Genomic DNA, 20,487 nt, shown 5'->3' with positions numbered 1-20,487 from the left:
ATAACAGCGTGCAAACAAATGCACAAGGTACAGCAACTATCCCTGCTTCACACGACCTGCTTTCCGGATGCGCCCCGGGCAGCCTCCGCAAGGACACTGGACTGGGACAGCAGGCTGGCATCGTTGTGACGGGATGTGACCGTGCCGGAGGCACTCTGCACGGCGGCTAGCCACTTGGCGATGCACTTGCGAGGCAAGTGGTGCCGGGTGGAAGCGGTGCGCGGTGCGGTGCGGTGCGGTGCGATGCGGTGCATGGCATGGCATGTATGCTATATGGAGTGCTCCCGCCTATAGAGAGGGATATCGCCGATGGCAGATGGGGGTTGGCAGATGGCGGATGAGCGATGGCAGATGGCAGAGCGGACGGAAGTATGGGAGCACGTACATGCGTGATGATGGTAGGTACAGTAGGTACCTACGGTAAGGTACATACCTACCTTAATGCATAACATTCAGGTAGGTCAGGACGGTCAGGTATAAAAAGGTAATAATCATAATAATAATACCTCCTCCAGCACCGAGCACCCAGCCCCAGCAGCACCCAGCGCCGCAGACTCGTGTGGACTGGTCTGGCCGCTGGCACTATAATAACCCAGCATCATATACGCGCGCATCGTCATCGACCTCTCGTTGGCTGACAAGCACCGCCTGGGTGCGAACAAGGCTGCGTGCAGGCGGCTAGACATGCACCGAGTCAAGCAAGACGAGGACCTTGTCGTCGCCAGTTTTTGAGCCTGCGCCTCGCGCCCCACCCCAAGCCGACAATCTCCTGAAACAGAGTCTGTGCGCTGCCAAACACCTGCGGCCGCCGGCAGCGCAGTTTCATTACTACCTCGTCCGTCTCACACGACGGGCTCTGCTGTATAGCACCATTGCACACTTCACTTCACCTCAGTTTAACCACCCCCCGTTTGCGCACGCAGAGGCCGGTCCTCGCGTCTCATCCTCCTCCCCATCGACTAGAGCAGTCGCTCGTCCCTCACATTCGCTTCCATTCCACTGCCCGACAGCAGCACTCCCCCCGCCGCGTGTTGCCTCATCGCTCAAACACCGCTCGCCTCCAGCGACCGACCCCATACCCGCAACAACCTGGACCGCGCACGAACTGGTGTCGTTGCTGGCCTCGTCTCGCCTCCATACAGCAGATCAAACACCTCGCAGTCCGCACGACGTTTGAGATAGAGCTCGACACGCCGCCTCTTCTCTTCGCCGTGCGCGCGCGCCTGCCCCTCCGCCTTACGCTGCAGTCTCGCACTGCTGCGTCACCGCCATGTATCCTAGCCATCAGCATCCCTCCATGCCACCGCCTCAGGCGCGCTCAGTGGCTCCAGAGACATTCTTGCTCGACCAAGAAGCCCAGTCCAGCCTGCCTCAGGACTCGGTCGTTGCGCTGCAGCAGGTGGACAACCGTATGTCCTGATGAGCCTCTTTCCGCCTTACAGTGTCGCATTGGCTGACCGCAGTCTAGTAAAATACTTCCTCATCTCTGCACCCGTAGATTGGAGTCCGGATCAATACATCCGGCGCTTCCTGCTGCCCACGGGCGAATATGTGTCCTGCGTGTTATGGTGCGTCTGCAATGCTGCGAGCCACGTATAGCTGCATATTGACCCGCCAAACAGGAACAACCTCTTTCACATTTCGGGGACGGATATCGTGCGCTGCCTGTCGTTTCGCTTCCAGGCCTTTGGACGACCTGTGAAGAACACCAAGAAATTTGAAGAGGGCATCTTTTCCGACCTGCGTAACCTCAAATCCGGCACCGATGCATCACTCGAAGAGCCCAAAAGCCCTTTCCTCGATTTCCTGTACAAGAACAACTGCATTCGGACGCAGAAGAAACAGAAGGTGTTCTACTGGTACAGCGTACCCCACGATCGCCTCTTCCTCGATGCCTTGGAGCGCGATCTCAAGCGGGAGAAGATGGGCCAGGAAGCCACCACAGTAGCTGTCAGCGAACCTGCGCTCTCCTTCGAGTTTGACGCATCTGTTTCACTCTTTGAGCAACTCACCAAGGCTCAACAGAACAACCAGTCAACGTTCAATGCACAACCACCCTCAATGCCGCCATCGCATTCGACGTCGCCAGTCTTGAGAGCTTCGGATTCCATGCCACCTCCGCAGATGATTCCGCAACAACAGCTTCCGGCGACATCGATGCCACAGCACATGCAGCAAGATATGCCTTCAGATCAGATGTCTCATGTGCCACAGTACAATCAGATGGCTATGCCACCAATGCCATCACAAATACAGAGAACGCGAGAACAGTCAATGGGTCCAGTGTTTGACCGCAACGGCTTACCGATATCACAAGCTGGACACAGACATAGCTCAATGCCAGCGTATATGGAATACTCGCCTGCCCCATCTTTCGTATCCTCGCACTTCGAAGATTACAGTCAGCGCGGTCTGTCTTTCGAGCCACTCACGCCACCACAGCATTCCGTCGGCATGACCTCGGAATCTACCTATATTTCGAATGAGGACACAGGATCGTACCCCGCCATCCCAGACGTTGGATTACAACAGCCATTCAACCCGATCATGTCGGTGCAGCCGAATGCCCATGGCGCTCATTACCCATCCATGAACCGACAATACCAACCCCAGCAGGTATACTCTGTCCTAGAGGGCTCACCAACCTACAAACAGCGTCGTCGGCGATCATCTCTTACCAACAATGCAGTCATGACAGCCGTGACATCAGCAGGCGGCCCCACGACTCATGCCCATGCGCATGCGCATGCGGTACATCGGCCTAGCGACTTGCGCCGATCAATGTCTTCATCGGTACAGCCACAGGCCATTCCAGAGGGACAAGAGATGTCTTACAATGACTCGCCGGCGAGCATGCACACATCGCACCAGGCCGGCCCAATGATGGGCGAACACAGAGAGCTGATGGATCTCTCACGTCACAGCACGCCGTCCCAGGCTGTTGAAGGGGCTCACGATGAGCAGCGTGTACATCGTCAAATGAGCAACCTGCAACATGAAGATTACTCGAACTACAGCCACAGCCACAGCCACAGCCCAAACCACGACTTTCGACATCCTTCTGCCCTGCAGCACCATGCTGTGCAGCGCACGGCTGGTGTCTTCCGCCGAGCGCGATCTGCCACAGCCAGCGACATGAGTCCGTATGCCACTAAGAGTCATTCCTGTCCTATTCCCATGTGCGGCCGTCTGTTCAAGCGTCTAGAGCACCTGAAGCGTCATGTCCGCACGCACACCCAGGAGCGGCCATATATCTGCACGTTGTGTAACAAGAAATTCTCGAGATCAGACAACCTCGCACAGCATAGACGCACTCACGAGACCAGTGCTGACGGATCCGCGCCTTCTGAAGAAGAGATGGAAGAAGAGCGCGATGCGATGCACGATGCGACTGACGAGTCGGATCCCATCGACGACGCCTCTTATCAGGCGATTGCCATGACGACGGGCAGTGAGCTTCCCGGCATGCCTACGCATGTTGATATGGGCATGATCTCTCACAATGACATGGCTGCTCCGCAAATGGTCACGACTGGAAACGACTACCACCACTAGGCACTCGGCTGGTACGAATGAAAAAGCTTTACACCCCGCTGTTCCCCTTCCAACAGCTTTATGAACTTGGCATTGCAAGACTTTTATTCTGGCCTCTCTTCGACTCACAGCTTTCAGAGCTGCAGAAAGACGATGCTTCGAGGCGCCGCAGATTGAGCGCCGGTATGATGTATAATGAAGAACTTCCACGTTTGGCATACGAGATTGAGAGGTATTGTGTGCGCCTTTGCACTGGACAAATGGCGATGAGATAAGTCTCGGTGGTGGCATCTTGATGATCTTCGGGCATTTTGAGAGTCTACTGTTACAGGCACATGGACACGTTTGACAATGGATGTTGCACACATGGTCGTAGGACGAGATGGAATCTGCTGTTGACGGCATTGTTCACTCTGGTGTGACTTAGGTAGCGCTTCTTCTTCTTCAAGTTCTTTGTCCCACAATACATTGCACAACGCACTCAGTTACTATAGCCGTTGGTACCTGCGCACAGAGTACATGCAACAGCAGCTTCAATGCTGCCCACACGTGACGGGTCCAACTGGACAGATTCATCCCCATTCCCCACGAGAGCTTTGGGAAGTACAGACTTTGTACATGAAACACAACCAGCAGCTCCTGCGTCAGCCTGCTAAGCCTCTCCGCTTCCTAGCCTATTATTTCATGCAATATTATTCATGCTGTCCAATATAAAGAACTTGTCACCGGCAGCTACATGTACATGTACCCTACATGTTCCTTGGTTACTATTACCTCCGAAGCCTGTCACTATCATAGGCACCTGTATAGAACAAGGGAAGGATTCGACGCTGTACTTCCCTGTAGGCTATTATTCTTTTTTTGTCTTTCTTCTTTTCTTTTTCTTTTTCCCAGCCTTTCCAACACGAGCCTTTTCTGGGACAAGCCAAACCTAAGAATACATACCTTACCTTAGAAGGTTAATCTCGCCACTGTTGGGCTTACGCTCTAGCTGCTGGGAGGTTGTAGGAGGTCGCAAAAATCGCTTTTCGCATTACGTGAACAACATGAACCTTACCTACCTAGGTGAGCAATGCGATGATCTAGAATTCTAGAGGGATGTCGTTGTGCTAGTACCAGGCTACCTAGGTTGATAAGGTAGTATACCTCCCTAGTACAGAGACGGGCAGGCTTCCACAGACTGTCGCTTAGGTAGCGCCCGCTGCGCCTTGCTATCTCTCTCCCCCATCATCACCAGAAAGAAAAATCGACTACCGCTGCAGTGATGTATGCAGTCGGGTAATATACAGTATGCAACAGTTGCCGGCTAAAGTTGTCTCCCGGCTCTTTTTAATATATGCGACCCCAGTATCTGCCGGTCACAGATATATTGCTATACAGGTAAAAATTTTGTCCGGCGCGGGTTCCCCATACGACTTTTGCTTGCCTCTTTCTCTCGCTTCGCTCGTGCTTCCGAATGGTACTACTGCTTGTGTGGCGGGGCTGTCCACATCCAGTACCTCGTGCCTATTCCTTTTTTTCTCTGAACCAAAGGGAAGGTAGGCGTGGGATGCGTACCGAACATATGGGAACCTGCTACCTACGTGTACCTATAACCTATTGATTATACATACGGGAGATGTGGTCCGAGATTTACTTAAATTATGCAAACCGTGAGTTTGGGAACAGAGATTGTGTTTCTGGTGTGGGGTTGCATATGGGCTTCAATATCGAAGTGCTGGCGTGTAACGACAGTGATGGGGACTTGAGAACACGTTGAAGACTTGCCGAGCCGAGTAGACTTTATCGAGAGAGATAGTAAGCCAAATATCATTCTTTTCTCCACCACTCGACTATAAGCTTCCTCTGGTGGAGAGGCGTTACGCAGCCTCTCATATGCATTTTGCGGGGCATGAATACATGAAGTGCATTTATTACTTTCTGGCTGCCGAGAGAATATGGAGCCCGCCAAGTTCAGAGCCAGAGAAGTCGATAGAAGTCCAAGAAAGCAAAGACTCCGTGCCTAGGTAGGTTTATGCTCGTGCTCTATTGCCTTTCACGTTGCATCCGTTCGAGCCTTTTGCCAATGCTATCGCTTGGTGCAACCCTCCAGTTCCCATCTTTTGCTCCGGGAACCGACGTAAGGAGTAGACGGATGGTTGCAACAGTGCGAGAGTAGTCCTCACAAAACCTTCTATACTTTATCCAAGAGCATTGCAGGATATGGCCATTATGCTATCTTGTATCTGACTAGCACTCCCGGCACGAACGATGAATTCTGCCTCTCGCCATGTATGTGTAAATCACAACCAACGTGGCTCTCACCTTAGATCGTAATTCGTGTATTATCAGTCAGCTAGTCGGACGTGCTGGCGAAAGTCCTAGTGAATATAACCCAATTGCCTCGCCTCATCTGATTTGAGAGGACGTTGGGGCAATCATGACTACCAAGGCGACCCTGAATTGTGATGAACCTGACAAAGTAGCGGAAATAATATGAAGCTGTCATCCATTTCCTTGACACATCGCAGATCATTGGACTGATACTCAGCATACCAGGTTCATTTCAGCAATTCGTTTCTTCATCCTGCTAACGAGGTTCACGCTTTGCTCGCCAGGACCTTTCCCTCAGTGGCCCCCAATGGTGCTACTGTCGTCACATAGTCCCAGGCGCATCCCATAAGTGATAGACAGACCAATATCTGCAATAGGCTCTCTTTCAATGTTGGTTTCTGCGCTTCTGCGCGCGAGGCCGGAGAGCTTTCTGAAAATAGTTCCTGAAGTTGTTGAATAGCTCGCAAGTTCCAATGTTCGGCATGGTTCGAGGGATCTCTGTGCGGGTATGTGAAGTATACAACAACTAGGAGAGCAGTCCTGCGACGCCTTAAATAGTCGTCGGTCGAGCCAAGTATTTTGGCTGCGTCGTTGACAGCCTACGCAGGTTTGCCTTCATGTGTGAGAAGTGTTCCCCTTCGTCTTCAGGTTGTTTGTAGTGCAAGTAAAAGTGGGGCGCAAAAGCGAAAGCGGAGAACAAGCGTCGGAGCGAACCGTTCCTGCCAAGAGATCCGAAATTCGTCCCAATATCACACCCAACACAAGACCTCGTTTTTGCTGTCTCCAGTTGCACGACGCATATCCGCCCAACGACACCAATCGATACAATGGCACCAAAGGCAGCAGCAAAGGGCAGTAAGTGGACTTCAGGAGACTCTGCGCACGCTTGCGACAGACTGCGCCGCACAGTCTCAGATGGCTTGACTTCCAAGGGCGGAGAGAAGAGAAGACTGACAATATTTTCACAGAGGGCAGCAAGCCATCTGCAAAGGCTTCGGCCGCCGCAAAGGCAACCCTGCGCGGAGTAAGCATCTCCATACCATGAACTTGAGGCGTGTCAGAGCTCCCATCGTCTGACGGCTTGTTTTTCACAAAACAGGTCAACTCGCACAAGGTCACCAAAGTTCGCAAGAGCACCACCTTCCACCAGCCGAAGACCCTCACGCTCTCGCGTGCGCCCAAATACCCTCGCCGATCGATCCCACGCCAGCCTCGCCTCGATGCCGGCAAGGTCATCATTCACCCTCTCAACACCGAGAGTGCGATGAAGAAGATTGAGGAGAACAACACCCTCGTCTTCATTGTGGATGTCAAGGCGAACAAGAGGCAGATCAAGGAGGCTCTTAAGAAGCTCTACGACGTTGACACCATCAAGATCAACACCCTGATCCGGTAAGTTTCGTTGTACTGATATTTTTCGTATCATCTACATCGGTCCAGATACTTACAATTTGGGCAGACCGGATGGCTCCAAGAAGGCCTTCGCCCGCCTCACCGCGGACGTCGATGCCTTGGACATCGCCGCAACTAAGCTTGCCATTGTCTAAACCAGCCCAGTTGGTAGTAAGAAGGCATTTGCCCGTCGGTGTCCCGATGATGTGGCGCTCGACATTGCGTCCGAGAAGCTCAACCTCGACTGAAGCTGGCGAGCGTTGCCCCAAAAGCGAGTCTTGCATTAGCATTGGCGTTTGACCAGAGCTGAGGTGGGCGAATGAAGGAACCAAGAACCAGCGAGATGACCTGGTACGAGGAAGGCTTTTCACATTGCTCATCCGAGAGAGCGTAGTATACAGCTACTGTACAAGCGCCATGCTTATCAGGCCTTTGCGCCATATATGACTTCATGATACCCCATTTGCTGTTGATGTACAACTTCCTCCATCTTACATCGTCTATTGACCCGCGTATCTGGAATCAGCAGTCTCATGTAGTCTTGGGCTGTTGTACCACTCCTCCCGTGTTCATACGACACTCCATACTTCATGCCGCCCCACGGCCCTCGGAAGCGCTCCCATGCATTGCGTCTGATGATGGTCCGCAGTCCTCTTTCTCCCCGTATAGTTTCCCTCCACACCACCGCTCTTCTATTGTCTCATCCTCTCCAAGTTCTCGATAACAAGCCTGTTCGCATCCATAAACCGATCCACGCAGTTGCGCATACAAGGCTCCTCGTATCGATCCAGCGTCCCCTGCGCTATTTTCGAAGTCACGCACTTCTTGAAGCATGTATCTGTACATAATAAGAATCGTATTCAACTCTCGGCTGTGTAAACTCAAGAGGCTGATGGCATTGCGACTCACCTGTCAAGCCATGAACGGTCTGCTGGATTTGCGCCTTCTGACTCTCGCCTTGGATGAATTGGTTGAGGTCTTGTTTGTCTTTGGCAGAGAGACCCTGGATAAGTTCGTTGGAGATTTGGGGTTGGTCCATGATGGCAATGTGAAGGTTGTTGGTGGGTTTCTTTTAATCGGTGTACATGAGATAGGTAGGTGTAGTATGCTCCAGATTCTGCTGGTCGGAGTAGTCTCAGGCGCTCAGGCCGACACAGAGAAGTGGTCTGTGCTTCCTGAACTCACTCTTATCGACAAACAAACATGTGCCTAGTTTCTGCCTGACCAGACCTCCTCATAGGTAGACGTGCATTCGTATCAGCCGCATTATGTTGGAATATGCTACCAACAAGCTTTATCGCAGGCAATAAAGCAGACGATAGTGGCGCGAAAGTTTGCTCAGAGAATTGCTAGATTCGACAGCGACGAGAGTGTCCAGCCTAATGGAGTCATTCATAGTGAGACCACACACAAAATGTACTGCATTCTCGAGAGTAGCTGGTACACTATGGATCGACCTATATCTGATGATCCGAATGTACTCATATGTGCCTGCAATGGCACCACAAAGTCGACGCACGCTCTTTGGGGATGATGTGCTCAGGGGCCTTGACCAGACTGCCCATGGGGAAGCGGACGTAGGAGGTATGTTGATCAAGCCTTCTCAGCCGAATAGAGCATACCCGATTGCCTTGCGCCATCCTTTTGCGTCTGACCTGTAGTCCGCTTTTTTGCGAGTACACTCGCCATGGGAGAATAACCTTGAAGTACTGGTCTATCGCTCGTGTCCCGAAGAACACTCCATCCTCCAATCAGTGTTTAATTCGGCGACCTGTCCCACTCCTAGACCGCCGCGCTGATTCCTCAATCCTATAGCCACCGAGATCGCACTTCTCGTGGCGTCCCGTCATACAACATAGCTACGTGAAAGCACCCGTGATACACTACAGCTGTGTGCCAGTACCTCCTAGAGACGGCTTGCGCAACGCATCGTCGTCATCGCCAGGCAAGCTTTCGTATCGTTGGAGCTTCCAAGTCCCTCCTATGGCCTGTTATATTATAATGTCGATGGGGACGAAGTAATAGCCACCTTTGCGACAGCACGCTTGCGTTGGCGGCGGAACTTGCTATCATTTTCTGGAACATAAGAGCTTTAGTCGCAGGGTGGCTTTTCGAAAGGTTCATTCGATTGGCCGCGGGGGGCTGTTGTTACAGGTGCTCGTGCTGGTGGAGTAATAAGTAGGCGAATACCAGGCCACGGAAAGTGTCGTCGGCGAGTATGGTTTTGATTTTCATGGGCATGCGCAATTCTGGGGTTAGCTTTATTGTGGTTGGGGATGCGGCGAGTGGTGGTATCTGATAGAGTGTTGTGCAACGTAGCAATCTGCTTCTCTCTCGGCTTTGGTGGCGTTGGCAACGGAGAGAGTGAGGCCTGAGCCGCCGACGTGGACCCTGCTCTCCGCTCGATTTTCACTTGAAGACTCAACAACGCCTCCGCCCAACCCTTCCAAGGCACATTCAACGACCTGCAGCCCACTACACTTGCAGTTCACCACCCACTGCACCACCGTCAACCCCGAAACATGTCGAGAGATATCGGCGGCTCCGGCAGGAACCAGCCTCCTGTGGCTCCGTGAGTCCTCACCAGCAAGAAGACGAAGCTTCTCGCACCGCGCCGACACATCCTCGAGAAATACCTTTTCTGCGACACACGTCCTCCATACACACAGACACTGACACAATGGTCTCCAGAACTCCTCAGAACACACCGGCCAATAATGCGCCCATCTCATCGCGCGCGCAGGCCCCAGACCTGTCGACGCTGAATGAAGGTGAGTTACTCGCGGAGTCCGTGGACACGGGGTTGGAGTCGAGAGGAATTCGAAGAATACAAGCTAATGCGCCCGCCCTACTCAGAGGATCTCGACCGCGCCGCCGCAGCCTCCATCTTCGCTCAGAACCCTCGCCTGGTGTCGATGATGCAGAACAAGCTTTCTGGCTTGATTGGCAAGTCCAGCGGCTACGTTGAGTCACTCCCCGCTCCCATCCGGAGACGCGTTGCTGGACTCAAGGGCGTGCAGAAGGAGCACTCCAAGCTCGAGGCACAGTTCCAGGAAGAGGTCCTTGAGTTGGAGAAGAAGTTCTTTGCCAAATTTACCCCGCTCTACGAGAAGCGTGCGAAGATCATCAATGGAGCCGCTGAGCCAACCGACTCCGAGGTCGAGGCCGGCGAGGAAGATGATGAAACAGACGAGGAGGCGGAAGAGGCCAAAGCAGCTGCAGACAAAGAGGCCGAGAATGCAGAGCCCGCCAAGGGTATCCCAGAGTTCTGGTTGAGCTCGATGAAGAACTCTTCGCTCGCCGAGACCATTACAGAGCGTGACGAGGAAGCTCTCAAGTTTCTCACTGACATTCGCATGGAGTACCTCGATCGCCCGGGCTTCCGCCTGCTCTTCGAGTTCGCCGAGAACCCATTCTTCACCAACAAGGTCCTCTCCAAAACCTACTACTACCAAGAAGAGAATGGGTATGGAGGTGACTTCATCTACGATCGCGCCGAGGGTGACAAGATCGACTGGAAGCAGGGCCAGGATCTGACTGTGAAGGTGGAGAGCAAGAAGCAGCGCAACAAGAGTACGCACATATCACTTTTGCAGCATTTCGTACCCGCAGCAAGCTAACTGTGCCGCAGATACCAAACAGACTCGCATCGTCAAGAAGACAATCCCTACTCCGTCATTCTTCGACTTCTTCAACCCAGCAACCCCACCTGAGGATGATGACGATGAAATCGACGACGATATTGAGGCTAAGCTGGAACTTGACTATCAGCTGGGTGAAGACATCAAGGAGAAGCTCATCCCTCGCGCCATCGACTGGTTCACTGGAGAGGCTCTGCAGTTCGAGCAAGGCATGGATGACTTCGACGAGGACGACTTCGAAGATGAAGATGACGAGGACGAGGACGATGAGGACCGTGATGAGGATGACGAGGATGAGGACGAAGACGAGGTATGAAGCTTCTCTTGTTCGTGCATACTTGCGTGTGCCTCTACTAACCAGTAAAGCAGGAGGACGGTGGCAAGCCCAAGCAAGAGACGGCCGAGTGCAAACAGAGCTAGATTGGTTCATTGCTCTGCACTTGTCTCGCCATCGTATGCATGGTCATACACCCCGACGGCGCCACGACACCCTCCCTTCCTCTATCCCTCGCAACCATTACTCGCATCGCACCGACTATGGAAAGCCTGCATCATCGCACTCGTGTAGCGCGGCAAGCAGGCAGCGATAGATGAGATCGGCCACTGTACATTTGACAGACGCACCGAACATCAACTCAGATCCGCACGAATCCCTTCACGTTCCTTATGAGCCCCGAAATCCGAAACTTGCATTGACAGGCGTTCTACTGTGCTTTCATTTGGCGTCATCCCTTAAAGTGAAACCGCAAAGTCCTTTCCATCCTGGCGGGACAAAGGACTGGTTCAACGTCTACTACTGACTGGGCGGAGAGAGAATGGGCGTGCTGGAGCATCGGCGAAGCGACGGAGGCAAATGCGTGTTTCGTTGTTCTCAACTGTCCCGGTTCGTGTCTCAATCAACGGGCGCATGGAGAGGTAGATAAAGTTATTGAAACGTACCTTAATGCTGCGACAGATCAAATGCAACTAACTCTACATGTTCCATACTGCTTTTCACTCCTGCGCTATGCTGGGTATCTCGCTTGCCTGCTGGTAAAACTCAAAAAGGAAAAAAACACACGCCGAACGATGCCACCAAACATATCGGACAATGATGAGGACTGAGACCCGTACATAGCAGGTTGGCGCCCATGCGTCCTGGCGCATGAAATACTGACCACCTTCATGATATTCTACTCATCCGGCTTCAGCTCCACCCAGAAGTTGTTCATCCCGCCACCCTCTCGAACCTTGATCTTGGCAAACTTCTGCTCCTCCATAGGTGCAGGCTCATCTCTCCACTGCCAGAGATAGTAGACCAACTTTCTCGTTTCTTTACGTTGCAAGAGACAGTAGCCCAGCGAATCCATGATGAGTGTCAGGCGTTCGTCGTTGAAGTAGCGGCTGTTGAGCACACAGGAAGCTGGCAGGACGAGAAAGAGCGTCGCTCTATAGTCTGTGAGGTAGGCGTCAGATGTCCGGGATCGTCTCGCTGTCGTTCTGATGGGCGAGGAAGGGTCGGTGACGGACAGTGATGATGCAGAACAAGAAGGCGACGATGACTCTTGAGCGTCGGTGGCGATTTCTTCATCAATTTGACGTTGTCTCAGAAACTTTGTAGTCCTCCTGAGCATTTCACCTCTTCCAGCAGACGAAGGCACAAAGTTCAATACCAGGCTCAGGGAAATCATGTCGAACTTGTCATCATCAGCTTCCAGTGCAGGTAGTGCCCTTTCCATGAAATCCTGTTTCAATATCCCCTTCGCCTGAGAGTTCAAATCGATATGAGTGACATCGAAAAGCCCGGATTTGGAACATGCGTTCTTCGTGCTCAGAGCCCCGACTTCGAGCATCTTGAATTTCTGGTCGAGAGCGCTGAGCTCGAGCTTGAGTGGTGCGAGCCACTTCATCAGAACGAGGGAGGAATCGCCGCCTCGGTCTGCAGATTGTCCTTGGATGGATGCTGCCTGGTAGGCTTTCAGCCCACCTAAAGCTTTCATTTTGTTTTCGATGGAGGCAATAGTTGCCGAATCGCTATTGGATCTGGCAGTTGCGAGGTCTTTGTTGAGTTGGTGGAAGGCAACGATGATCTTTTGAGTGGCCTTGGAGGACTTTTTCTTCGTGAGCTTGGCCGTTGGTGGGCGGCCAGCTTGCAGGCGAGCCTTGGACTTCTTGGAGTGGTTGTGGACGCCCATTCTGTGTTGTTGATGCTTGAGAGGCACTAACTTTGGACGCAAGTGGAAGTGCGGTGATATTGGAAGCCTGTGGCCGCGATTTTATGGGTGGTAGTCCTGGAGTGAAAAAGGGCCGCCTGGCATACCTACCTACACACATACACAGCCAGAAACAACACTCAGGAGCTTCCCACAAAGCTCGTCTTGGTAAGTGCAACATCGTTCTTTCACATGCCAGAGACACGGAATTATATCTTGGCAAGCGCCATCGGTATCAATTCTGCGCGCAAGGGGAATACATCATCACTCTGGTAAGGTAGTTCTTGATATTGACATTTCCTTCCTTTCTTCACTCTCACTCCTCCTACTTACGCTCTCCAACGCTAGCTAAGCCACATGTACCCAAAGAGGTACCTTCTACTGTTCTGCCGTGCAACCCCAGTCACACACTCTCCTTGGCATCCGCTTATTGTGCCTGCAAGACGGCTACCCCATATGTAGACGACTCTTGGCCCTGCGCCGAGACATCGTAGCTGGAGCTTCGTGTCCAACAAAAACATCAACAAGATTCAGTAGTCGGTACAGTGGCATATCGCGCAAGCACGGAGGCTAGGAGGTATGACGCGACTGCAACATGCTTCGGCCAAAGCTCATGATATAAGTCAAGACGTGAGAGTCTGATGTACTGACTGTGATCACGCACTCTCTCCTGTACCTCAACAACAATGAAGGTCTCTTCATTGCTGACATTCCTGTGTACGACTGCAGCTCACGCACAATACTCTGGTGACATTGTTGCGTACTGGTGAGGAACAATCGAGTGTGCTTATTGAAGTCGAAGAACTGTGAGCTGAACTTTTCACAGGGTGGACCAATCATCCGCTCTTACCAACAACAGTCTCATCGGCGGTCTTCAGTCTCCGCCTTCTGGTTGGCTCAACGCGATCGTCCAGGGCGCAGTCTATGTCGCAGCTCTAGAAAGCCAGAGCGAGGATTTGGCGTTCCAGCAGTTGGCTGTCAGTCATGCTGCTCATAATAGCTTGAACTGGATATTCCACGGGACACGAAACTTCGCAAACGTCTACGATTCCATGGCCTTCATCGTTTCTCGAATCGGCATCAACGATACATGCGAGGAGTACGGGCGAGCCGCAGCGATAGGACAGGCGGCTGCCCTGCGGGTCACGAATGCTAGACAGGGTGATAGGTTGGACAACTTTTTGTTGTATGTGTTTGGACCTATGGAACCAGGCGTATATCAGCGGACGCCAGGTGGACTCAGTGCTCCTGATACCCCTCAAGCCCGCTACCTTCGCACATTCGGCGGCATCGGTAATGTTACTCAATTCAGGGCACCGCCACCACCTGCAGTCGACTCGCCAGAGTATCAAGGTTTTGTCGAATATGTCAAGGCCCAAGGAGACCAGAACTCGACAGTACGCACTCCATACGATACGGAGACTGCGCTCTTTTGGCGGGAGTCCTCGCCAATTCAATGGAACAGGTTCGCGTACAATGTCATTGGTGATCGCTATGCTGCGAATGTACTGTTGGCGGCTAAATTTGCTGTGCAGCTGAATTATGCACTTGCGAATGCAGCCATTGCTGGCTGGGACGCAAAGTCCTTCTATAATGGATGGAGACCCGTCACCGCCATTCGCCGCAACGACACATGGTTGCCAAGCGGCGACACGATTTCGAAGCCAGACTGGACGCCACTCTTGAGTCCTACGCCAAACCATCAAGAGTATACATCAACCCATGCATGCTTCGGTGGTGCTGCAGCGGCTGTGATCAAGGCGTGGAACAACGGATCAGATACTATCAACATTCACCAGACCACGAACATCACGGGCCGCGGCGTGGTCGCCAGACCTTATACGAGCATCCAGCAGGCTGTGAAAGACAACGGAGATAGTAGAGTGTTCGGTGGCGTAGGTTTACATCACTCTGAGATGACCTGGTCACAAAGTGCTAATTTTCTCGTAGATACACTTCCAATTCTCTTCGGATGTTGGTTCCATCGTTGGCAACAAAGTTGGCGAGGCTACTATGGAAGCTTTCGAGAACGGCTGGGACGAGTTCTGATCTGTAGACGCTCATCCATTGTCCACACGTTGACATGTCGTCCTAAACCCTTGTCCTCAAAGTGTAACTTGCGCTCTATCCACCCAGCTCGAGATCGCCTATTACTCGGACTGAATGTAGCTTTGTCTAAACCAGCAGCAAAAGAAAAAATAGCTAAAGTGCTATATCTAGGCTGAATACCCAGCAGAAATCACAAAAAGTATATTGAACCATGGATGGATCGAACATCCTTAATCGTTAAGATCACTTGGCGATACCGTGAATCGAACACGGGCTAACGCGGCTTTGTGGACCACAACACGTCGTCATACCACTAGACCATATCACCGCACTGAGTGCGTGGTTGCCCTTCTTGATTGATGCGGAAGAAGATTTATCTATTGTATATATATGCTAACCTCAGATGCAGTCAAGGTTTGGCAGATTCTACCCCACACTACAACAAGTTAGGTCAGGAATGAGAGTTATTCTCTATAATTCTAGGTACTAACTACCAGATGCGTGGTCAGAGTATAGAGATCAGAGAATAGTATAATAATTAATGATCAGGCCTGTCGAGGAGCGCGTCCTCTCGCGCCTAAGCAGAGCGTCGCAACGCCCCCTCCCCCCTCTTCTCTGTAAACGCTACACTACTACGCTAACCCGGCTACGGACAAGGCACAAGGCACAAGCAAGGCCGGTCTAAGAAATTTCGCGTGCTAACGCGACCTACAAATCGAGGACGGAAAGTAGGTCCTCGTTTCCTGAGAGGCGTGTTCCCCCAAGCTTCATGTCGTCTGGCTCCATGTCGTCTGGCTTCGTATCGAATCCGCCCTGCGCCGTGATCACGACGTATGTAATTGAACTGAAGTTGGGTTACGATATTCTGACGCAGAGTATAGGGATCAGAAAATAGTATAATGATCAGGCCTAAGCAGAGCGTCGCGACGCCTACCTCCCCCCCTCTCTCTGTAAACGCTACACTACTACGCTAACCCGGCTACGGACAAGGCACAAGCAAGGCCGGTCTGAGAACTAGGAGAAGGAGAGGAGGGGCGATATCCTCCCCCTAGTAGGTATGCTATTTGTTAGGTATAGCAGGCTTGAAGCGTATCTCGAGAAAGAGGTAGGATGACAAAGACAGTCTATTTGATGTCTTGATGGCACACACTACACAATTCGACCTGGAGTGTAGGAGATAGGCCCACACTTGTCTGGATACCGTACAGCGTCTTATTGGGTGCAGTGGAGCGGAGCTTCAAGCTCCAAGTACCGAATATCCTACCGATAGACCGTGTTCCAGACTTGTAGAGGTATATAGGTAGGTGTCTTTGAAGAGCATCATCATCATCATCATCATCATCATCACCATCACCATCATTGAACACCACAAACATCAAGTCGCCATCCTCTGGACTATTGACCAGCACAACAAGCAAGTCTCGTCACTCAATCCAAGCGTATATACCAGCCATGTCCACCACTCCAACCCCACAAGGCCGTCTCGGCAACCCCAGTCTTGACCTCTCGCACGACCCTCGAACTCATCCTGATCTGAAGAAAGCTCTCGATGCAGTCGGCCTCGGCGCCAACGCCTCGCAGGGGATTCCTCCCGAGGCGGTTAACGTGGAGGCCATGAATGGTATTCTGGAGCAAGTTAATGAGAAACATATAGAGATGTATAAATTCATGGACCTTTCGAACGCGGGAGATGAACTTGAGGCTGAGGTGGAGGAGAGCGAGATGGAAATTGAGGGAGTGGATGGGAATAAGATCAAGTTGTATGTGACGAGGCCAAAAGGTGTGAGTGGGAAGTTGCCCGGGGTGGTGTATATTCATGGTATGTGTGTGTTTTTCCTTTTCTCTTTTCTTTTTTTGTTTTTCCTTTGCTTTCTTTTCTTCTTTTCGACTTATGTAAAGAAAAGAGAAGGGAGAGGGAGAGGGAGAGGGAGAGAGAAGGAAAAAAGAGCTGACCAACTCGTTCCCCAACAAACAGGCGGAGCAATGACCGTTATCCCTACCAAAAACCGCGCCCACGACCGATGGTGCAAATCTCTCGCTCTCCAAGGCCTCGTCGTAATCATGATCGACTTCCGCAATGCGTGGACGAAAGCCCAACACAATCCCTTCCCCACGGGTCTCAACGACTGTGTCGCCGGAGTCAAATGGATAGCCTCCCAAAAATCCTCTCTCGGCATCCACAAATTCATCCTGCAAGGTGAATCCGGAGGCGCGAATCTCAGTCTCGCTGTAGCCCTTCGAGCCAACCGCGAACGCTGGGTTCACGAGATCGCGGGTGTGTACGGATATGTACCATATATCAGTGGAGGATATGGTTGGAGCCGAGAACGGAAGTTGAAAGAAACTCCTTCGCAACTGGAAAATGAAGATTATATGTTGAATGCGAGTGCGATGGCTGCGATGGCGTGGTACTATTCTCCGGAGGGAGACAAAGAAGATCCGTTGGCGTGGCCTTATCATGCTTCGGAGCAGGACTTGAAGGGTTTGCCACCACATGCGATCAGTGTGGATGAGTTGGATCCGCTCAGGGATGAGGGGATCGCGTATTATCATAAATTGACGCACGCGGGCGTGCAGGCGACGTGTGAGATCAACCTGGGGGTGATACACGCGTCGGCTGTGGTTTTCAGGCATGCGTTGCCCGCAGTGGCGAGAAAGCAGGTTGCATTGATTGCGGCGTTTGCGAAGAGTTTGTAGTAGGTGTATCTTGTTACTTAGGGGCTGTTTAGTAGCCTCCAACCGCAGTTGCAGCGGTTCGAACTCGTAGGAATTCTAGTCTATTAAACATACTAATTGGCACGGAACGACCTCCAAGCCTTCCAAATTGGGATTAGAGTCTTCTAGTCACAGAACAAGGAGATGGAGGACATGGAGGAGGAGAAGCTGAGGAAGAGGAAGAGGAAGAAGCCTTTGAGGAAGGAAGGGAAGAAGCCTCTGAGGAAGAAGATGAAGATGTAGAGACCTAGGTACTTCTTAGAGATAGAGTGCACGCATAGGTACACACGCATAGATACATTGCGTGTGTGTATGCGAAGGTGTATGTGTCTATCTGAGAGAATAGCACCTCGGACGAACAGCTCCGCGATACGGGTTGAGTCGAAGTCGGAAATTCTTGTCAATACTCCAGCCGGTTCTAGAAAGTATCCCAATTGGAGCGGAGTAATAGCAGTTATCCTGTCCTGTACCGTTCTAGTAGGAGGTAGCCTACAGGCACGATTCCGTCTAGTCTGGCTCTCGGCGCGAAAGCTTGGTCGCTTTTGGCTTGTACATACCTCCTACTAGGATGTATAGATCAACGTAGACAGACGAACCTCGGTCTCTCTCTCTCGTATCTGTATACGTGTAGGTTACGCTATCAGAGTGGTAGTGAACGTCAACCATCAACGGCGTGGCACTAGGGTACTGATACCACTACAAACAAAAAGATTGCTGTCGCACACCAACCAAAACATTGGACTCATTTTGGAGAACGAGATCGTAGTACCTAGTAGGAGGTTACGGAGGTAGTTGTGTATGGCACCGCTCGTAAAAGGCAAGGGTGTAGAGGTCGCATCCTACCTACGACTTCAAGCTTAAACGTTTCAAGCTTATTTAAACCGCTTCCACCATTCGTAGTGCAGCTAACTAGCGGCTGATCTGTTGCTTTCCTCTTTGGCGACGGATCAGATTGGTAGGTATTGTCAATTTACCGAGGAGGAGGTGCAGATTGTAACGTCGCTGAGAGACTTGACTACCTCCTACCTGCTGCTTTGATGTCTTGCAGGAGTGAAGGAACTGAGAAGGGGTGTGACGATCGTCTGGCAGGTCTACCGTCTCTTGTCGGAACGAACCTGGGTGTTCGCTGGGTTCAATATGGAATTAACCACGTCCTCGAGCCTCGAGCCTGTAAACGTCTCGGATGGCAGACCTTCCAGACGACATCTGCGAAGTACACAGGTGGAGTCACTGGGGTGATGCTTAACTCTATCGTTCCCGCGGCCAATAGTGTCTTCCCACTTTCGACCTTCAAAAGTACCTCCTAGGACAAAGCCAACGTGAGGTATCCCGAATGAACCAGAGCAGGCAAGGCAGGTCTTTTGATCGTGTCATCACCGTCGAATATCGTGCTGATCGGCGAGGGCGGGAACTGGTTCACACTTGTCCGGTGCCACTGAGAGAGCTTGTCAACAGAGAGAAGCTGAACGTTCTCATTGGCGCGAATAACCCTTGTGAACCGTATTTCGTTATTGCCCTTGCTTCGTTGAAGGTGATTCACGGGATTACCAGTCTACCACTACTCCTCCACTTGTATATAGATTAGGTAGCCTCGACCCAGAAATCGTATATCTTCGAATTGACAAACATTCAAGCAAAGACGACAACATGGCGGAAATCTCTATGGCAGATCTCGAGTTGGCCAATCGCCTCAAAGAGGCACATGGCATCCTGGCCTCTATCGCGTGGGCGACAGTCATGCCTCTCGGTGCCGTCCTGATACGTGTGATTCCTTCAAGCAAAGCATGGCTCATCCATGGCGCCGTGATGGGCTTTGGTCTGGCACTGTTCACATCTGCATTTGGCCTGGGCATACGGGATATCTTGATCTACCATTCGACAGTGAGTAGAGCGTGACGCCTGCTACTGCTGCCGAACCATCGCTGATGCTGCTTTTCCAGGTCAGCTTCTCCGCACATACCGTCATCGGCACCGTCCTGTTCGCATTCGCATGGCTGCAACCATTCCTTGGAGTGGCACACCACTACATCCTCCTCAGCACCAACAAGCGCACCTTGATGTCAGCGATGCACATCCTCTTTGGCAGGATCTTGATCATTTTGGGGATGATTAATGGAGGACTCGGTCTTGCACTGGCGGAGCAAAGCACCCGAGCCGAGAACATCATCTATGGCACGCTGGTTGGTATCATATGGGTGGCATACACCCTCGTCACTCTAGGGTATGAGGTCAAGCGAGACAATCAAGCGCAATGGGCTCTTAAAAGGGCCGGGAGTACAGATGACAGCGAGCGTTCAACCAGTATCAAGCAGGTCTCTGGCGAGGTTGTGAAGTCGGAGATGTTGTAGCTGCAAACGGGAGACGAAGTCCATGTATACCTGGGAAACGATCAACATTCATCTTCAGTAGGCGTGCAGTCTCTACCATACCTGATGTTCACAACGTTTTCGCACCAGGCCAGCTCACATGTGTGTCACCATTATCGATCCGGCAGCCACGCACTGAAGGAAGCATTGCGAGGAAGGTCGACAGGTTCACTGTGATTGATATTCTTGCCGAACCTGCACAGACTAGCGCAATCATCTGTGCGACGCGACGTCCCGATTGATGGATAAAGCCGTACAGGATGACTGGTGCGCTACATGCACTTG

General features: G+C 51.9%; 9 protein-coding genes and 1 non-coding gene across 10 annotated transcripts; 7 read left to right on the top strand and 3 right to left on the bottom strand.

Moving 5' to 3' along the window:
* Positions 1–1,297: 1,297 nt before the first annotated feature.
* SEPMUDRAFT_118041 (transcription factor STE12) lies at positions 1,298–3,555 on the top strand (the record flags this gene model as incomplete). The annotated part of the gene is made up of 3 exons (XM_016901396.1): positions 1,298–1,409; positions 1,469–1,568; positions 1,623–3,555. The coding sequence occupies 3 exons, from the start codon at positions 1,298–1,300 to the stop codon at positions 3,553–3,555; spliced, it is 2,145 nt and encodes a 714-aa protein (XP_016760215.1).
* Positions 3,556–6,640: 3,085 nt separating this feature from the next.
* On the top strand, positions 6,641–8,329 carry SEPMUDRAFT_149867 (60S ribosomal protein L23). Its single transcript, XM_016905821.1, has 5 exons — positions 6,641–6,702; positions 6,816–6,871; positions 6,947–7,239; positions 7,307–8,079; positions 8,151–8,329. Exons 1-4 carry the CDS (start codon positions 6,675–6,677, stop codon positions 7,392–7,394), a joined length of 465 nt encoding a protein of 154 aa, XP_016760213.1. The 5' UTR covers positions 6,641–6,674; the 3' UTR covers positions 7,395–8,079; positions 8,151–8,329.
* Positions 7,932–8,278, bottom strand: SEPMUDRAFT_118039 (zf-Tim10_DDP-domain-containing protein; the record flags this gene model as incomplete). The annotated part of the gene is made up of 2 exons (XM_016901395.1): positions 7,932–8,077; positions 8,149–8,278. The coding sequence occupies 2 exons, from the start codon at positions 8,276–8,278 to the stop codon at positions 7,932–7,934; spliced, it is 276 nt and encodes a 91-aa protein (XP_016760214.1).
* Positions 8,330–9,919: 1,590 nt separating the features above from the next.
* SEPMUDRAFT_46862 (NAP-domain-containing protein) lies at positions 9,920–11,300 on the top strand (the record flags this gene model as incomplete). The annotated part of the gene is made up of 4 exons (XM_016909016.1): positions 9,920–10,010; positions 10,096–10,812; positions 10,871–11,190; positions 11,250–11,300. The coding sequence occupies 4 exons, from the start codon at positions 9,920–9,922 to the stop codon at positions 11,298–11,300; spliced, it is 1,179 nt and encodes a 392-aa protein (XP_016760212.1).
* A 752-nt stretch (positions 11,301–12,052) lies between these two features.
* On the bottom strand, positions 12,053–13,054 carry SEPMUDRAFT_45510 (uncharacterized protein; the record flags this gene model as incomplete). The annotated part of the gene is made up of 2 exons (XM_016908971.1): positions 12,053–12,351; positions 12,460–13,054. 2 exons carry the CDS (start codon positions 13,052–13,054, stop codon positions 12,053–12,055), a joined length of 894 nt encoding a protein of 297 aa, XP_016760211.1.
* Positions 13,055–13,758: 704 nt separating this feature from the next.
* Positions 13,759–15,202, top strand: SEPMUDRAFT_134011 (acid phosphatase/Vanadium-dependent haloperoxidase; the record flags this gene model as incomplete). Its single annotated transcript, XM_016902602.1, has 3 exons — positions 13,759–13,838; positions 13,899–14,967; positions 15,023–15,202. The coding sequence occupies 3 exons, from the start codon at positions 13,759–13,761 to the stop codon at positions 15,119–15,121; spliced, it is 1,248 nt and encodes a 415-aa protein (XP_016760210.1). The 3' UTR covers positions 15,122–15,202.
* Positions 15,203–15,369: 167 nt separating this feature from the next.
* On the bottom strand, positions 15,370–15,449 carry SEPMUDRAFT_t41. Its single transcript has one exon. It is a non-coding gene; the product is annotated as a tRNA-His (tRNA).
* Positions 15,450–16,521: 1,072 nt separating this feature from the next.
* Positions 16,522–18,018, top strand: SEPMUDRAFT_156940 (Brefeldin A esterase). The gene is made up of 2 exons (XM_016907706.1): positions 16,522–16,940; positions 17,097–18,018. The coding sequence occupies exons 1-2, from the start codon at positions 16,574–16,576 to the stop codon at positions 17,816–17,818; spliced, it is 1,089 nt and encodes a 362-aa protein (XP_016760209.1). The 5' UTR covers positions 16,522–16,573; the 3' UTR covers positions 17,819–18,018.
* A 1,465-nt stretch (positions 18,019–19,483) lies between these two features.
* Positions 19,484–19,732, top strand: SEPMUDRAFT_46913 (uncharacterized protein; the record flags this gene model as incomplete). The annotated part of the gene is made up of 1 exon (XM_016909019.1): positions 19,484–19,732. One exon carries the CDS (start codon positions 19,484–19,486, stop codon positions 19,730–19,732), a length of 249 nt encoding a protein of 82 aa, XP_016760208.1.
* On the top strand, positions 19,686–20,366 carry SEPMUDRAFT_126425 (uncharacterized protein). The gene is made up of 2 exons (XM_016902067.1): positions 19,686–20,217; positions 20,269–20,366. The coding sequence occupies exon 1, from the start codon at positions 19,762–19,764 to the stop codon at positions 20,182–20,184; it is 423 nt and encodes a 140-aa protein (XP_016760207.1). The 5' UTR covers positions 19,686–19,761; the 3' UTR covers positions 20,185–20,217; positions 20,269–20,366.
* The last annotated feature ends 121 nt before the right edge of the window (positions 20,367–20,487 follow it).

The sequence above is a fragment of the Sphaerulina musiva genome (genome assembly GCF_000320565.1).
Source record: "Sphaerulina musiva SO2202 unplaced genomic scaffold SEPMUscaffold_6, whole genome shotgun sequence".
Classification (NCBI taxonomy): Eukaryota; Fungi; Ascomycota; class Dothideomycetes; order Mycosphaerellales; family Mycosphaerellaceae; genus Sphaerulina; species Sphaerulina musiva.
Note: the sequence above shows the minus strand (reverse complement) of the source record. Positions and strands in the feature narration are given on the sequence as shown.

Bases quoted from the DNA above. Each gene is read 5' to 3' on its own strand.
- SEPMUDRAFT_156940 (XM_016907706.1), top strand. From the start codon at position 16,574: ATGTCCACCACTCCAACCCCACAAGGCCGTCTCGGCAACCCCAGTCTT. The intron at 16,941-17,096 runs GTATGTGTGTGT...CCCAACAAACAG, and splicing joins CGGGGTGGTGTATATTCATG to GCGGAGCAATGACCGTTATC.
- SEPMUDRAFT_126425 (XM_016902067.1), top strand. From the start codon at position 19,762: ATGCTGCTTTTCCAGGTCAGCTTCTCCGCACATACCGTCATCGGCACC.
- SEPMUDRAFT_149867 (XM_016905821.1), top strand. From the start codon at position 6,675: ATGGCACCAAAGGCAGCAGCAAAGGGCA. The intron at 6,703-6,815 runs GTAAGTGGACTT...ATATTTTCACAG, and splicing joins AAAGGCAGCAGCAAAGGGCA to AGGGCAGCAAGCCATCTGCA. The intron at 7,240-7,306 runs GTAAGTTTCGTT...CAATTTGGGCAG, and splicing joins AAGATCAACACCCTGATCCG to ACCGGATGGCTCCAAGAAGG.